Source organism: Cavia porcellus, unplaced genomic scaffold (genome assembly GCF_034190915.1).
Source record: "Cavia porcellus strain 051 isolate PalLab524CR breed Dunkin Hartley unplaced genomic scaffold, mCavPor4.1 scaffold_29, whole genome shotgun sequence".
Classification (NCBI taxonomy): domain Eukaryota; kingdom Metazoa; phylum Chordata; class Mammalia; order Rodentia; family Caviidae; genus Cavia; species Cavia porcellus.
In genome coordinates this window covers 27,250,213-27,269,665 of record NW_026947512.1, presented here as the reverse complement: position 1 = coordinate 27,269,665, position 19,453 = coordinate 27,250,213, and the positions used below count along the sequence as shown (strand labels likewise).

General features: G+C 32.2%; 1 protein-coding gene across 7 annotated transcripts in view; it reads right to left on the bottom strand.

The window, feature by feature from the left end:
- The window catches only part of Kcnt2 (potassium sodium-activated channel subfamily T member 2), a 335,807-nt gene that overhangs the window by 238,970 nt on the left and 77,384 nt on the right, over positions 1 to 19,453 (bottom strand). For 6 of the 7 annotated variants that reach the window (XM_063239808.1, XM_063239807.1, XM_063239809.1 and 3 more), the window contains 2 exons: positions 5,580 to 5,659; positions 3,218 to 3,317 (listed from right to left, as the gene is read on the bottom strand). In XM_063239808.1, coding sequence (XP_063095878.1) covers positions 3,218 to 3,317; positions 5,580 to 5,659 — 180 coding nt within the window. Of the gene's footprint in view, positions 1 to 3,217; positions 3,318 to 5,579; positions 5,660 to 19,453 lie in introns of those variants that run through there. The other variant, XM_063239812.1, reaches the window with a different exon arrangement.

Sequence of the window (19,453 nt, the reverse complement as noted above, 5' to 3'; positions counted from 1 at the left end):
ATAGAGCCTGTGTCCATAAAGGCCACTTCTGTTTCTCATTAACCAAGACTGCACTGACAATGGGAACTAAACAGAACATTGCATTCAAAATGGAGCCATAAGTTAGTTTGTTATGTTTTTTAATTACAGTAATCTGATTTTTCAAATGTATATCCTCTATAATTATAGCTGAATATTCCTGATAATATTACATGGAAGATAATTGTAGGAAACTTTACTCCTCTTAATGTTTTCAAATAATATAATCTCACCCTACTATCACCCACTTGTGCACTTTTTCCTTTGAAAAGATTCTTCATGCACAATTTTATGATCTGTGGGTCTCTCTAGTGTATCTTTCATTTATAAATTATGAAGTTTAAAAACAATTCTGATGTATTTATACAAGGATTTATTACATGGTCCATGTTTAATAACAAATAGAAAAATGTAATCTACACTGACATCTCTAAGCCATGGTCTGCAATCATCTTCATTGTACAAAAACGACCCCTTAATTAGTGGGCATAGATCCACTACTTCAGCATTTGTTCACCCATCAAGTCCTGTGCTAAGCATGAAAGCTACAGAAGCAAATACAATAAGGCCCAGGTGTTACAAGAGATATATTTTCAGATGTTCAGAGAGTGTTCATATGATATGCCTAACTCAGAATCAGAACTAGGCTGCAGGGTGTAATGCTTGCTAAGAATTCCACAAAGTGTTTCCCAAGAAATTGTTATCCTGAGGGACCAATAGTCTTGAAATAAGTCAACATAAGAGATGTTGCGGGGAGAACAAGTGGAAAACTTACGTACAAGAATAAGATCACAGACAAAGGAGAATAAAATAAACACATCCGACTTTAACTAGATCAGCAAGACTGAACTAAGAGGGTAGTGAAGTGAAGTAAACAAAGATAAGACTGTAAAGAAACTTCACTTTAGGATTCGTTCGCTCATTTATTTAACAAATAACAATACCATTTTTTGCCAGGAAATGGGAGTTCAGTAATCCATACCATTAAGACATGTTCAATCTAATACTCGTGAGGTGCACAGAAAACTAGCCATGTAAAATATACAAAATATATATAAGAAATAAAGGCATTCTAGTAAAAACTGAAAGAGAATCAAAAAGTTCTTGTTAGGTTACGATTTTCTTTTTTTTTAAGATTATAATTTTCAGTAGCATAATTAATGTGACTTTGAGTGAAGACCTACGGAAGTGTGTCTTCTGTTATCTGGTAAGTAAAAATGGCAGACAGAAGAGAAAGCCTGTGTGAAAAGCCCCAAGAGCACGGTACCTGATATGATCCAGAGAGGAAACAAGGTCACTAGAGGAGAATGGGTAAATGTTAGGAAATGAAGTTACAGGGAGAACAAGAATTCTTACCAGCCGTGGTCAAAGACTGACTTTGAAAAGAGAGGGGCAGCAAGATTCACATGCTAAGAATAAACTAAAAGAAGCAAAGGTAGAACTAATGGCACTCAGTGAGCTGCTCAGGCAGACATCCAGCAGAGGAAAGGAAGCATGCACCAGGGAAGTGGCACTATGCAGTGACTGTACCCTGGCTGCATCTTGAAGGTAGAAATGACAAATCTTTAAGATATTTGCATAAACTACAGGCAAAAGAGAAGACTGACTCCAAAGCACACAACCCAAGAAACTTAGCATGGGCCTGTTATCAGTTTAAATGAAGAAAGATGAAGTTGCCAATCAATTGAAATGTCAAAGAACACACAAGCTGATTGGAACATGATAACTCTAGAATGCCTTTTAGACATCCAAGTAGAAAAGGTAAATGTTAGTGGGAATTTTGAAGAATGATAAGTCTTCCTGTGGTCACTGAATTAAACAGAGATAAAAGCCCTAACAAGATTAGTGTTACAAATCTTAGAGTGGAGAGAATGAGCAAACCCTCCCTTTTCATATTTAATATGGGAATAATAAAAAAGTATACAGTGAAGAAAATGAAACACATAAGGCAACTAGTCAAGAAATGATGATAATTCCAAAATGAGCAACCTTTTCATGGAATGAGAATTCCCACAAGGTACTGAATGGTCCTATAAACCTCTTTATCTTCACTCACGTTTCTTAACATGTAATGTGAGTACGTGCTAAGTACTCAGTAAGACATGGTGAAGTTGGGGCTGGGGATTTAGCTCAGCGGCATAAGCGCCTGCCTTGCAAGCAGGCAGTTGTGAGTTCGACCCCTGGTACTGATAAAAACAAAAAAGACCAAAAAAAAAAAAAAAAAAAAAAAAAAAAGACATGGTGAAGTCTGGACATTCTCAATTACACTACACTTAATTATTAAGGATAATCAAACCTATCACTACAGAATTAAACTTTACTTATTAACATCTATCCCTTCTCTAAAACTTTGAATAAATACAAAATTAGTTTTACTGTCTAAAAATGCAATTTGCTTAATTTAAATGCATTATTATGAGCTCATTTTTCCATATTATTTTTATTTTTTAATTATTTGGGGGAAAATTTTTTCCATATAAAAAATAGTTCTAAAGAAGTTAATCATCAAATTTTAGTTTAATGCTTGGAATGTCACTCTAAATTTAGTAGGCTGGGCAGGGGTCCAGAATACCAATAGAGTAAAACATTATACATGTTGTTACACACCGAGTGCCTTCCTTACTGCTTATAGCAAAGGATAGAGCTTAAAAGGAAGTTGATAAGTATTCAGACATACCATTTAATAAATGCAACAGAATATGAAAAGAAAACATTTTAAGTATAAATCAATAAATCAATCTCATTTCACTCAAAAGATAAAGAATTGTATCATTAAAGTTGAAACCTGAGGCTTCAGTAATTCATCTCAATAAATGCTGAAGTGTTTTCACTCAAGGGGAACTACTGCAGTATAACTGGAAAAAATCTATAAAACTAGGGAACAGAAAGGTAAGTTTGGGAAATGTATGTAAATCTAGAACAGAAAAGTAGCCAGGTCTTTAAAAAGATTGATCCATTTTTAAACAATTATTTACAGCACTTGGACAAGCAATGGTATTTTCATGGATCAGAGTCCAGGATTATCATTAGACAAAGGAGTGAAAGAAATATTTACAAAGAACCAACAAAGATTATATTTATAATTAGTTTGAGACAAACATCAACATTCTTTAAAACATGGTTTTATACATCTTCCCTCAAAATTTAATAAATCAAAAAATATTTAAATATTGTTGAAGCTTAGACAAAAATACATTACCATTCATTTCCTTGTGAAGGATTTTCTAGTAGTACTCGGATTATGTACAATAAGCAGCTTAATAACTTGAGAGAAAAATTGAACAGGCGTATTCTTAGACCTTTAAACAAACAACAAAAATTTGATTTTCATTTAAACTTAGTTCACAAAAGACTAAAAGATATTGTCAAAAAATCACTTGTAAGTACAGCACTTAGATTGTATTTAGAAACTACAATACTGTAATTGTCTCAAGTTACTGAAATTCTTGGTAGCTGAATTTTAATTACCTGAAAATTGAAACAAAAAGTGAGACTGGGGGGCTGGGGATTTAGCTCAGCGGCATAAGTGCCTGCCTTGCAAGCAGGCAGTCGTGAGTTCGATCCCTGGTACCAGTAAAAACGAAAAAGACAAAAAAAAAAAAAAAAAAAAAAAAAGTGAGACTGGTAGAATGGATGAACTGCAAATGGCAGTCACATCTGAAAGTAGAGGTTTAAGTCATCAGAAAGTCCACATTTCAGTTACCTAGAAAATCTAAATGCTTCTGTATTCACAGGGTGAATCTTGGACATTCTCAGTGCTTTATATATTTGATTATAGAGAAATTATAACTATTTTTATATAATCATATGTAGTATTTTAAATGTTAATTATATAATTATAGCATGATATATAAGTTATATGTTCATTATATCATTATGTCCTAATTGTATAACTATGCTATATATTAATGATATATATAAAGAGAAATCATAAGAGGTTATGCTGAGAAACACCTCTTCTCTCACACACACACACATTCATTTTCAGTTGGCAGGTGAATCTTATTATTAAATAGGTTAAATCCTGATGAAATTTTAAAATTTTATTAAATGAATACCACCATGTACAGTACATATTTTTAAATCACTTAAGTCACAGCTGTGCAGACTTTAATACGTGTTGCTGAAGCAGAGGAAATAAAGTACAGTAAAATACGCTTAAAGTCTGATTAATGAGAACATGATTTTTTCCTGCAATTATCCAGTATTACTTGATTTATATATTGTGAAAAACATATGAAAAATGCTTCCCTGTATTTATTACTTAATAACATCTGGAAATGAAATGTCACTTTTTGTTTAATTCTGCTGCACATGAATATATTTGTAGTATTTTTTAACACTGAAAAGGTTAATGCTTAATTGTCTAATTTTTCTAAGGTATTTCTACAGAAATGCTAAGTATATTTTGTAGGTTAACTTCTTTATAATCTTCTAGATTATTAATAAAACTGTTCTTGCTTTACAGATACAACCTTTAGTCAGGTTGAATATTCAAACAAAGCTCTGGAGAACACTGCTAGTAAAGAAAGAGGAAAACTTCCATCCAGATGATGCAACCCTTTTGGTAGTACCTATTGTTGAGATTGCCTTGGGAATTCAAAACAACTAAATTGAAAGGACAGTGATTATTTCCAACCTTAAGCATAAAATTAGTACATCATCAACAATACCTGACCAGTATACCTTTAATATTGAAATAATCCATATAGTCAGTACTTAAATAATTTCCCATGAGTCAGGTATCACTCTATGAACACTACTTACAAAGGTACAATTTGACTTAGAGAACTCCAAGAGTATTCAGGTACCTAAAACACAGAATTTAAAATCTACATAAACATAATGTAGAACTCATTTCTTCTGGACATTTTAAGTAGGGGCCATGTTTTATAATAAAAAGGTTTCTTAAAATATGGAGTATTATAGTGAGGAAGTAAATATCACAGACCCTTCCACCTTGAAAGGGCTCAACAAGGTAGTGACTATGCAGAACATACACCCTCTTGAAGTTCAAGTATTTTCAAAATTTATCTGATAACAGCAATCATAAGGATGTTAAACTTGGAGATTCATCCCACACTTACTGATTCAAATTCAACAGGTGAAGCACAAATAAGAACCTGTTATGGCAGGGCACTAGAGATGTGTTATTATTAGTCATGATTGGGAAACACTGAATTCTTCCCTCATTGGCTCATATATTTTCCATTGTAATACATCAACCTCCAGAGTTTTGTCACGCTATGAAATTTTAGATGTCCTTCATTACTTAAGAATGTGAATCTCTTACTTAAATTATTGTTTAATGTTTCTACAAACCCAAATGGTCCATGTAGGATTCTATTTACTGATGTGGAGTTTGAATATCTAACGTGTTCAGGAATATTACTACTATTAGATGCATGTAGGGCTTTTGAAAACTTTATAGCTTTCCTAACCTCATTACCAATTTTATCCTTCTATATAAAAAAAAACTATTTTACAAATTATACACAATTGGAATTTTGAAGTAAAGTTATATACAAACAAATAGAAAGGGTATGACATGAATGACTTACTTGATCTCTGGTTTTTAATGAAAAATAACTTTAATCTCTCTTTAAATGTGTTTTCGTTCATATAGAATTCAACTTGTACTCTGCAAACAGAAAATAAAACACAAATGTAGGTAAGTTCAACTATATCTTTATCTTTATGAAGATAAACATAAACCAACTTTGCAGTTATCTAGTTAAGCTAAAGAATAATATAAGAAAATAAAATGAAATTATTGATTTAATGTATTAAATACTTTGAGTGAGTTACATGACACAGAAAATGAGAATTAGTTAAAATACAGCACTGATATTTTAGAGAAAAGCAGTTACTTTCTAATTTTAAAAGACATTCGGTTAAAATATATGTAGTCAATTCAATTATCTATGTTAATTTAATAAGTGGTATGGATAATTCAAATAAACACTAATAATATTTAACATGCCTTTTTAAGGATTTTGCAACAATGTTTTCCAAATATATTTCTACTACAAGAATCAACAGTATACATGAAACTTGATGTTAGGCAATCCATCTTGGATCTACTAAATCAGAATCTTAAAAGACAGAGCCTAAAATGCTATATTTTAAAAGCCCTTAGTTCACTAAGAGCCTACTATGGAAACAAGATTATTAAAGTTTATTTTCCTATTTATTTAGAATTATATTAATATGTATATGGATCAACAAAGGAACAGTAATGGCAAATAGAATGTCAAAGTTACACAGATAGATTATAAAGCAGACAACTCAATGGAATAAAGATTATATACTTAATCTACTATAAAAAGAATTAATAATCTGAAAATTAGCAGCATTTTAGTTTTTGCTTTCCCTCCAAATCCTATATCTCATTTTGTACGGTATAATTAATATTTTCCAAATATTGATCAAAAAAATTGTTTGCACAGTGCATGACGATTTGTTAATAGCCATCAGGTTTCTTAACTTATTTCAGAAACATTTACTATAGGTTAGGATTCCACAAAAAGCTAAGAAAGTATTATAATATTAACACAAATAATAACAGTTCACTTACATTTTTCCTAATACAATATATTGAAGACAGAATGTCTAGATATTTTTGTAGTTCATTTTTTGGATATTTTTTGCAAGAGGGACACATAAAAACAAGTTGAGAGGAAAAAATTGATATATGCAGATGCTCATGTAATAGAAAAGTATTTCAGTATGAGATTGTCTTGCAAAAAAAAAAAAAACTCACAGATTGTCTTGCAGTCTTTCAGTACTGTGTTTATGAATAGTTAAAAAAAAAAAACTCTTGTCCCACAAATAACAAAATGACATTTTTATCACATTTTTACATCTTCAAAAACTTGAATGCCTTCTAAATTTTATTTCTCCTCCTTGAAAATATTTCTATCCAAAAATTTTAATTCTCTTTCAACATTTTCTCGTTCTCTTGTTTCTTCACCTTATGGGTAAAATGAGAGAAAAATACTAGAAGATAAAATGCTCTTTACTGGGCAGTTTCTCCAGAATGAAATACAGCAGTTGCAACATCTCCCAGCAAATCCTTTCCATATTAAGGCCTGTGTACATGTTCACATCGCTACAAACGGACTCACTTGTACACACTTCAAAAGCCTATGTACACTCCGTGGACACAAAACTGCAGCAACATTCTATAAACCTATCACTGAATCTGTTTCTGTTGTTTATCAAGAGAAAAGTCAGTTCATTTTAAATAAAGTAATATCAATAGTAATAATATCAACCTAAATTACTTAAAATGTTATGACTCCCAGAGCAAATTGGAGAAGACGCGAAGCTCTTACACAAATAATTTAGCGAAGGCTGTGAGTATTTGCTTCCTCAAATGATCAGATCTATAAGCCTGTAAATCCACTTCCAGTAAACATAATCACTTTTAACTGAGAGTGAGTTTATCTATAGGTTTAAACAAAATACTGTGGGATCTGAGAAACATCACCTAAGGAAAAGTAAAAACCTGAAAACACTGGATCAAGTAGGCACCCAATGGCTGTCTTTAAATACTGAGATGACCAACATTATTAAAATGGAATGACTCCGAATGTAATGCTTATTGAAAAAAAAACTAACACTACAGGGTACTAGAATTGTGAATGACAATTAATCAATTGTGGAATGTCCTCATTGTGAAGTGGCGAGTTCTCCAAATGTGGCAAAGACTAACCACTCTTCTTGCTTTTCCTGGGAGGAAAGGCAATTTAGCATAGTGTAAGAACTATCCTTTAATAACTTTCTAGTCTCTATCTAAAAAAATTATGTGAGGTAAAACTCTCCATCCAGAGATATCACTGACTACCGTCCTCGTGGGTTATAGCTAATATTAAAACATACTTTTTTTTTTTTTTGTCTTTTTCCTTTTTATCGGTACCAGGGATCGAACTCACGACTGCCTGCTTCCAAGGTAGGCGCTGATGCTGCTGAGCTAAATCCCCAGCCCCCAAAACATACATTTATAAAAATGCTTTTAAAAATTACAGTTAAAAGCAAACAAATAAAAAACAAATGGAGCATTTTTAATCCATTAGAAAAAGTACAGTAAAGCACCACTCAGATGTAATGTCTATGATATTTGTTTGATATAATGACAACTTGTCCCAAATCCAAGGCTTGTTGGTGATAGTGTACACTTAGTACTTTCCCCAACATTAAACAGTTCTGCATAACTCTACAATTTTAATACAGCTTAATGATTGTCCTCTTCTTTTAATTTTAGCTCATTTAAAAATATGCTCACAGTATTTCCTTTTCCAGACTCAAAGGTACCTGCCACCCCCCCCCCGTCTCTTCCCTTTCTCCCTCTCTCATTGTTCTAACTTGATCTGAATATACTTACTAGATCATGTCAGTAGACTCTTTTTAGACATTCTTCAAAAATATAGCTTTGAATAATACATTAGGGCAAATCAGTCTTAATCACTCCGTAAAATGTCATTTTTACTATATGCTTTTTGGAAAGATAAAATTTATATCATTTTGTCACATTTATTCTAACACAGTGACAGTGATTATATTTAATAAAAATAAATTTCAATAGCAATCATTAAATATCTTGTAGTAAAATGTCATTGTTAAACATTGTTACTTTTATATTATTCATCAGTATTATATCACTAATATATTATATACATTCTGGGCTGGAGAATTAGCTCAGTGGCGTAAGTGCCTGCCTGGCAAGTGCATAGTCCCGAGTTCGATCTCCAGGAAAAAAATCAATAAATATATTATACACATTCTTTCTGACATTTGCTTCTACATATTTTATAATTTAGTTTCCTAATTGTGTTTGTTCTGAGCTTTAACTTTTATTTTTGATACTGTGAGTGGCAATTAAATTAAACTCCCTAATATGCTGTATCTGGCTTTCTACATAGGCAATCATATCATCTGAAATATTCTCTACTACTTCATTTTATGTTGTAATACTCTTGTCTTATTTCACTGACAAGTATCTTTGGGGATAATGAAAAAAATATGACATGCCTTTCTGATAAGAAGATATCTCTATTGCTTTAGCATTAATTACATTGTTGACTTTGAGACTGCCATAATATTTATATTTTGCTGTGATATGTATCCATTATGGATAAATATTCTTCAAAAAGCTATCTTAAATATATCAAGTTTATGACACATTATCAGTCTTTTGACTACGTGATTGGATGATTTAAGTCTATTATGTAATTTTCTAATTTTTATTATAAGAATTTGTTTTGCTTTTGTAATAGTAAGATATTCAGATAATTTAATGCAAATTTCTTATCTCATACTTTTCAGTTTTTTCTCTACAGTCATACAAGATACATGTTACCTTCTTTAAGCTATTCTAATATTATGAAATATGAAAATAGAAATTCTTCAAATTTTCTGTGCTCTGTAACTTCAGCTATTATAGATTTTCTTGGTGTAATTAGCATCAATTTTCTCTTGCACTATTAAGTATTATAATACTCCTTTTGATTTTTAACTTTTTCTTTTCATTTTCTTCGCATTCTGTTCTTTGTGCATTTGAATGTTGGGGATGGATCACCCAGGATCTTATTCGATTGTAATTTCCATTTTGCCCTTCAAATTCTTATATAACAACTTGTAAGTAGAAAATATCACTTTAACACAGAAACTAATTCTGACCCAGATTGTTAATGTTCCATCATTTCAGAAACACAGCGGTAATGCCTTGAAATCTGTTCAGGATGCCAAACTTTTGCAAACATTTGCTATAGGATCTTAAGATGAATACAGATCACTATCAAAAGAAAATTTCTTGTATGTCTATTTAATATTACTTGATGGTACTACTCTCTCCCCATGCCCTCCCTTTGATTCTGCAATATTGATTATGGAGTCCATGTAATATTTTTATTACTTACTTATAGCAAACAAGGTTTTATCTGCCTGAATGTACTCATCTTAGTAGACAGGTTCAACAGATTCCATGTTAGTTCTGCTCTGTGTTTGTGATGTTCCCTTTGAAAAATCTATGTCTAGATGGTATATTAGTATACATAGTACCCAATACAACTCTCCATAAGAATTTTTTATCTATTTCTGTGCTCGATGATTGTTGAGTCCTCTTGATTCCATTGCTGAATGCAATGAATGAAGAAAAATGTAAAATCTCTCCAAGTACTAGAGAAAAGGATTTCTTACTCTATTTGTACTACTTGCAAAATCTAATTTGGGTGAGCTTGTATTATGACAATGTTACTTTCCCAAATGAATTAAATTCTACCTCTGCAAAGATGCTCTATTATGCTTACCTCTATTCTCTCTAAAACCATTGTTATATTATAAATTTTCCCCCAAATAAGACATGCTGAAATCCTAATTCACCCCACTTCAGAATATAATCTCAGTTGGAAACAGAATTATTACAGAGATAATTAGTGAAATTAAGATTATTATATCATTCCAGAAGAAAATGGATCCTCAATCCAAAATGTATGATAACATTTTAAGAAAAAATCTAATACACAGAAACAGATACAAAGGAACGAAGGTCTTAAGGAGATAGAGGCAGAAACTGGACTATACTGTCATGGTTCAAGGAATGTCTAGTACTGGTAGAGTCCAGAAAAAGCAGTTAAGTCTCCTCCTCTACAATCTTAATAAGAAGCATGGCTTTACCCCATCTTGAGTTCAAATCTATGACCTCCTGAGATATAAATAAATACACTTCTATTGTTTGCAATCATGCAATCACATTTCCTTTGGCTCACTCCTTATATGCAATGGTCCTTTATATGAATCCCCGAGGAAGTTAATGCACTTATTTTGTAAAATGGTGACAATAGCACTTCTCAGATATACCAAGTAAATTTATTAGAATATAAATTCTGTGAGAGACACCACGATTTTTTCACACTTACATCTTTAGAATTTACATATTACCTGAAGCCTACCAGACCACATAATGATCAGATGTTTGAACAAAAGTGTATCCATTTTCTTTCTTTACTACAAACCTGAAAGGCCCTGAATCAATATATTTGTGAGAAAGAGAAAAATATCCTTCTTTTCTTCCTTATAACATTTTGAGAATCCAAAATTTTACTTCCTAACGAACAAATCTTTGGAATCTTACCTCTTCTGTCTTGTCTATCTTTTTTTCTTCAATTGCATTTCATTGGTATTTTTTAGATATACATAATGATCATATTCATCATAGAGAATTTGTCTATCTTATAACTCATTATTCTCTGTACATTTTTAAACAAGTTTTCTTTCAATTTTAATACTTGAGACTGTGTGCACCTTGGTCTTCTCATCATTTTAATGAATATTAGGAAAATACAATAAAACAATTACTTTATTGACTTTTAAAATTTGATTTTCATAATGTGGTTATGACTTCAATACAGCACACACCAACATTATTTTATAAAAAGAATTTTTGATTTATATACTTTTGTGAGTTGCCTAAACTCATTTAGCTAGATATGGGACATGGTCTTTCTGTTAGCCTTCTTGCCTGTTTACTAAATTGATATTATTGTAAAAAGAAAAGACTTCTGGATAATTTGTATAATATTAGCAAAGAGCACTGCAAATAACAGATTATCACAGGGAAACCTGAAGGTATTTGCAAGTTCTGCCCTTTGCTTACTGAACAGATTATCTACTTCCAAATATTCATTCCTAAATTCTGGTCCCCACACCAGTTAACAGAACAATCATTCAAATCAGGGATCATAGAAAGAAATAAATAAGTTTACTATCTGTTTTGTTCACATTAGCAAGTAGTTTACCTAATTAATGCACCAATGCTTTCTGTTTGTTTCTACTCCAACCTTTACTGTGTGCCTACAATAATCTCACTTTAAAGGCTTGAGGGTCCCTTTTAAGGCCTTCTTCACTTTTTCCCATCTACTTTTCTTCACACTTACGCAAATCTACTCAATTCCTGTTCTGTTAAATAAGGAAACAGAGATAAATTCTGATGGCATTTGGTGGTATGCTTTACATATAAAAAAAAATAAAACTTACAAAAGGTCATTTAGTAGAATATAACTAAGCTATACAAACATGCCTGCACACCTGCACACACACACACACACACACAAACGCGCACGCGCATGCATATCTATATACACACAAAGATTCTCAAGTTTAGATATAGGTGGACACTTTTAATTTAGATCTAAAAAGTCCCCCAAGAGTCTCATATGTTCAGAGGCAGAGCTTCTGGGAGGTGACTGGACCAAGGGGCACTGTACTCATGAGTGGATTCATTCCTTGATAAGCACAGTAGCTGAACTTGGTGCTAGGAAGTGGGATCTGGTTACAAATGGGTCGCTGGGAGCATGACCTAGAAAAATGTGTTGTCTCCTGCTCCCCTTTCTCTCCCGCTTTCTGGCTGACAATGGTTGAGAACTTTTTCCTCTGTCAGACACCTGTGTCATCCTGTTTCTGCTTTGGAGCCCACCAACCATGCACTAAAGCCTTAAGCCAAAATAAACCTCTCCTCCTTTAAGTTGTGGGTGCCAGGTATTTTGTCCCGGTCACATGAAAGTGACTAAGACAAACACTAATAATTCATATCCTTCATAAATTAAAAGTATTATGTTTCAAAAATATATTTGCTATACCTATACACTGAACTTTATAGCTTGGCCTAGGCTACTAGAAATATAATAGGACCTACATTAACCCACTATTGGCCAAAGTTAAGTAACTCAAATAGAAATATTTATAATAAAGTGTTGGGTGTCTCATGTACATTATTCAATACCAGTATACCTGAAACACAGGCAATTCAATACTATGTACACTGTTAGTTGTTCACTCGTGTGGTGCCAGGGCTGCCTGACTTAGGCTTGCTGCCACTGCCCAGATTCACCAGAGGCTATCTTAGGACAGAACTCCAAGCTAGGGACAGAGCTAAATTCAAAATTCTAGATACAATTTCTACTGAATAGATATTACCTTTGCACTATTACAAAGTATAAAAAAGTGTCAAACCACAGTAAGGCAGAAGTTATAATATGCCTGAGTGTGGGTGTGTGCACACAGGCCCAGATATAACATGTACACATATAAATATTGTGTGATATAATGGTGATGAGAAAATAATCCAAAATGCAATGATTCCTAATTTATTTTCATTGCAAATTATAATGAAAACCTATCAATGTTTGCCCTGACTCCCCTATTGGTCTTCAATAATCATAACTTACATGGAAATTCACAATCTTGTGATTTCTATGGCACACATATTACAGATCTAACCAAGAATACCTTTGTATGCACATCTCCTTTGGCTCACTCCTCATATGCAATGCTAATTTACTGCACTTTCTACTCTTAATCATACTCTTAAAATTAATTAAAATTAAGCAACTTCTAATTGTCTTAACTCTAAGCAAGGGAAACAAAAAATAAAGGCAGTTAGATTAAGTATTAAGGTATCTTTTGTCATCCTTGAAGCATAAGCAGATTCCACCTCTTCATGGCCCCTGACCAGCTACACAAAGGTAGCAATTCTGAACCAAGTCATCGAAAAGACAAAAGAAAAGGAAAATTACACAGATTATTCATTTTTCTTATTCATTTTTATTCTATGAAGTGTATACCAGGCAGCCAAGATGAATAATATTTAGGATTATAAAAAATAAATCTAATAATACGTATGTATCTTTACCCACATCACCTCAACAAATGAAATATCAGATATATCATGATTATGTCCAATTATTTCTTACTTCATGTTTTGTGTTCCCTGAAAGAAAAATAAAATACAATGTACATATATAAACACACACACACACACACACACACACACACACACACAATTTGCTGTATATGCATTCTAGACATATAAAGGTGGTCGAATCACAAAAAAAAAAAAAAGGCTTATAAGCTTATGCAATATGACCAATGTGCCTATAGGCAGCTATAATACTAGTATTCAAAATTCAAAACACCTGCAACTTGTGCACTTGTTTTCCATTTATTCATGAGAATAGAAGGTAGAAGATACAATGTAATTTCTAGCTCAGACTGCCATACTGACAGTGCCCAATTTACCACATATCGATTTATGAGCTACTTTATGATGGTGTAAAAGTGATACATGTTCAATAGAAACCATACCTATAATTTTCAATTGTGAATTTTTTCCCAGTCTTGCAATTTGAGGTGAGATACTATCAAAGTACTCTGTAGCTATACTGAGAGACACCACTCAGTCACATGATCCCAGGCATAAATAACATTCTACTTTCACAGCATATGAACCATGTTATCAGATTTCTGAAGTACAAGTATTCAATAAACTGTGTCACAGAATCAACTTTTTATTTTAAAAAAGGATTTATGTTAAATGATTTTCCCAACTATAGGCTAACTAATGTAAGTGCCCTAACCACTTTTAAAGTAAGCTAGACTAAGTAATGATGTTTGATGGGTTGGGATATTAAATATATGTTCAACTTAACATTTAGAATTTTTCAAGATTTACTAGGATTTAACTCTATAATAATTTGAGGGTCACTTGTATTGCATTACTCACTTTAAACCCTCAAGGAAAATGTTATAATGCTCTGTAACTTAGGGTTACGAAGGATGGTGCTGTAAAAAAAAAAAAAAAGCAATTTGGGGAGAAATGTATTTGCTGAGAAGGGAACATTTGGTCTTAGAAAGTCTGGTCTTGTTCAGCAGACTCTAACTGCGAGTTTGAAAGTAGAAATCATCCTGTGAATTGGAGCCATAAGCAGGCCACTGGAAGGACAACCAGAGGCCAGCCTTTTCCGGTGAGTCAGCACCATTCACAGACTGCAGGGGAAGAGAAAAGATGTCATCAAGAAGCAAGCCCACCCTGTGAATGGGCGCCATGTGTGGGCCACTGGGGGGAGAGCCAGATGCCAGCCCCCGCTGGTGCATGAGCTGGGAAACAAGAACCAACCCCACACCTACTTCCACTTCCAGTCATAAGCAACCAGCTGATCTCGAGAAACACAGGTTGCAATGATAGTTATTGAGGTAAAATACAATTTAATGCTTGTAGTATCTAGTATTTTACTGACTTTGCAGGTTTAAAGCCAGTAGTCTGATCATCTATTCAGAGGATGACAATATACAGTGTTGCAACTATAGGGAGGTCTCCCTCCAAAGAAGGTAGCCGTTATTAATTCTCTACCATCTTGTTTTGAAGTGCTGTATCATTTTCATTGTTTTGTTGGGTTGGGTTTTATTCTGCTTTGTTTTGTTTGATTTTATTATATCCAATAGCATGAGCAGCTATTTTAAAGATAATACGATATATTATGGCAGCTATTTTGGATTTACTAATATTTTGTTTTGAAGACCTTTATTGCATTCATTGTTTAGTTTTTATTGGTTCTATCTTGTTCTGTTCTGTTTGATTTTTGCTGTGTCTGAAAGTATCTGCAGCTCTTTTGAATACAACAAGAGGCATTATGGTAACCACTGTGGATTTCCTATTGTTTTTAAGTCCTATGCCACACTGGTTTGTTTTGATTGCCTTATTCTCTTTTGCTTGGTTTTATTCTCTTTAAAAAAAAATTAAAAAGACAGAAAAATCACATGAAGATAATAGCATACAATGAAGAGAGCATTCATTTTTGCTTAACATTTCCAACCAATAATATAAAGTTTTATATCAAAACAGTCTCTTCCATTTTGGACTTCATAGGTACAAGTAATAATGCATTAGTGGGCATAACTCCTTGCACATGTCTCTTTGGTATTCTTATGTAAGAGTATTTTTAATAGGTAGATCATTTAGAGAAAATAGGCACAACTGGAAGAAGAGGAAGAAACAGTCTCAAATATGATTTCAAAAATTATAATAATAAGGAAAAATATAATAAAACTAATGACCTTTCTAGGGATTTTTCCAAGAGTACTTACATATTTATGTTGTCACACAGTGTAAGTGATAAAAGGGGTAAGAGTCAAATGATATGTAGTTCTTTTAAAAGTTTTTTGTTATCTAATTCTTCTCTGTAAAACTCAGTTAATCTATTTAACAAGATCATTTTGAAAAATAAAGGAGATTCTATAAACACAAAGCAGCTAAACATTTTTTCCTGATGTTTAGCTGATGGCCAGTAAAAAATGATAATTAATAAATGTTCCTAGAATAAACACTATAATTGTTTTTAAAAATGCAGATCATCTATGTAATTTAATGTAGTTTATTCCTCCAGGAAAATGAGGGTATAAGGCAAAGAAGAATCTCACTACTTACTTTAGAATAGTTCTACAGATCAATTTATTGGAGGCAATACTGAAGTCCCTGTCTTACAATCATTCACCTTAACGGTTTTTCAGCTTTATAATGTACAAAATGTGCATCTGGTAGAAACTATACATTAAACTTGGAAATTTTATATTTCTCAGGCTGCAAATGCAAATCAGTTACTTTTTCATAATGCTGAACGATGGTAGCCCAGTTAGCTTCCAGTCAGCAAAAAACAACTGATACTCCTCACTATACTGTGTTGTCTATACTAGTCACATTAAATGCAGTTTGTACTTATAATAATTGCAACTTATCAGTTTAGTGATGTAACTCCATCGTATGATGAGGAATATATTAGGTCTGTATGTAAATGGACACTTAGCACACAATAGCTCGCTCTCTAAGAATTACTTGAAAGTTCTCACTTTTCAGTATCCACTAATTCTATACAGTTCGTCAGTAGTTCTGGGCTTTCAGAATCAGCTGTGTTCCTTCAAGGATTCCCCTTACACTACCTGATAACTGATGCCAAACACTTAAATATCTAGCCTGTAACATTTCTTTTCTGACATATTTCTACTTACTAAGTACAGATATGTAAGTAAACATAGTTTCCACTACATTAACAGGTTTTTTATGACACTTAAATAATCTATACAATAATAGAGATAGCACAAACATGAAGCTCAGTAACCTAATTATTTTTAGTCAAAAATAGACATGACGCCTATATGATTTTAATGATTGCATTATGTTTGTGTAAATTACCCTTCACCATTTTTCATCAACCCCTATGAATAAACCTTCACATTTATAGGAATAAGGAAGACAAACACCTGCATTTTACAATAAACATATGACACCTTTTCTACATTCCTTAAGGAGTCTAAATATTAAGATAAATTCTTGAATATATTTCAAAACCAGCAGTAATCTACAAATCTTCTTATCAGATTCACAGCATTTCAACAGTTAAATAAGCTTCATTCATACAATTGTTCTGGTACATTTTCCCTAAACAATGATATATTTAAAAGGTAGAAAACTTAACAAGTGATACAATCACTATCAATTCTCTCAGGAAAATTGTCTAAAACTAGGAAAAAAGCAAAAGTCATTTCTAGGTGTTTCTTTATTCATTATAGGGCCAAGCTTTACTTTGTGTGTGTGTGTGTGTGTGTGTGTGTGTGTGTGTGTGTGTGTGTATGTGTGATATTTTACCACTATGAAGGATTCATTATAGGGCAAAGCTTTACTTTTTGTTGTGTGTGATATTTTACCACTATGAAGAATTTTATCTGATAGGTATTTCTGCCATATAAAAGAGAATTCTGAAGGTTATGATTTACATTTCTATTGAATTTAAGCAGGGATATTATGGGAAGAGAGACTAACATAGTAAATTTATTCTAACATTGCCCACAAATAAATACCTTAACAAATACTCTGTGGGGTGACTGTACTGTGTTACTATTTGCCTCACTGATTGATGAATAAAATTTGTGACATAGAGGAGAAACAAGATGTGTCCTTCCTGTGTGCCAGTGATGACTGTGGACCAGGAGAGCCAGTAGTGACTGTGGGCCTGCAGTAGAAACCGGAAATGAACTTCGGTGAGCCAGTCAGTGCACAGGCTGGGAGACAAGGAGACCCTAACCTCCCCTCAACCCTGGTAAGCAGCTGGCTAACTCAGAAGAACACAGATTGAGTTGTAGCAACAGAGTTACAAAAACAACTTAATGAATCTATTGTTAGAATATATCGTTAGATCGACTACACAGGCCTAAAAAGGTTCTGTTTAGAGGATAACAATATGCAATATAGCAAGCATAGGAAATTTTCTTCTGTCTTGTTTTTAAAATCCTATAATGTTCTTGCTGTTTTGTTTTGTTTCATATTATTATTTTATTCAATGTTTTGTTTTTATTGGTTTTGTTCATTTTGTTTGATTTTAATATAAATGATGGTAAGGTAGAAATTTTGAAGGTAACAAGAAGCATTAGGGTAGCAATGGTTGATTTCTTATTATCCTGTTTTGAAGTCTTGTATCACTTTCCCTGCTTTGTTTGATTGGCTTTATTGTTTTATTTTGTTTGGTTTTACATGATTTCATTTTATATATGTATGAAGAGCATATTTAACCTCTTGAAAGTCATGTTAACTATTATAAAATAAATTATATTAGTTCCTTCTCAAGTTCATACAGATTTATCATTTATCAATATAATTTAAATTAGTGTAATCACATTGCAAAACAAGATGATATTTATAAAATAATTTACAGATTTCATACAGTCCCTATCCAAATCACTTATCGTACTTCATTGAATCTAAAAAGCTGATTTTGTAATAAGTAAAAGGTCAGACTACATAATTCAGGTATGGTGATATTCCCTAGATGTTACCAAGAATTTTTACAATGGTGCAGTCATTAAGGCATTACAGAAGTAATATAGAAAAAGAAAATCATTAGTGGAGTTAAAAACAGAACCAATAAATTCACTGACATATATATTGTTAATATATAGGCAAATCAATATGAAAAACAAGAACTATTCAATAGATGGATCTTTCAAGCGGTTATCCAAATAGACAAAAATAGCAATAATAAAAGAAGAAATTCAATCATTAGTTCATACCACTTGATGGATTAAAAACATTTAAACTCTTACTAAAATTTAATGGTAAATATATTTTTGACCTTTGAATACTGAAGCAATATTTAACATGCAAAACAAAACCATAAACTATAGATAAAATCTTTTCTGGAAAGATTATTTATTAAAATAATAAATGATGTCACTGACAAGCCAAGAAATCCTATAAGCTCAAATTAATGATACACAATAATCTTTTGGATTGTTTTATTTTTTGTTTTTTATTTGTTTCATCTTGTTTTTGCTTTTATTATTACATAGCTGCGGTACATAATGACTACATTCACTGTAAGGAACTGATACATGGACATGACACATTCCAATTAATTTTTCCCTTCTCTCTATTCCTTTTACTTTTCCAGCACTAGATTCATTTTATTTATCTTATAAGACCTTATAAAGTTAATTATCATATATACAGATTGAAATCCATACTAAAAAGGCCAAAGAACATATAAAACATATAAAACATGTACTAAATCAAGGTACAGTTTTAAATGCATTGTCTGTCCTTCATTACCGT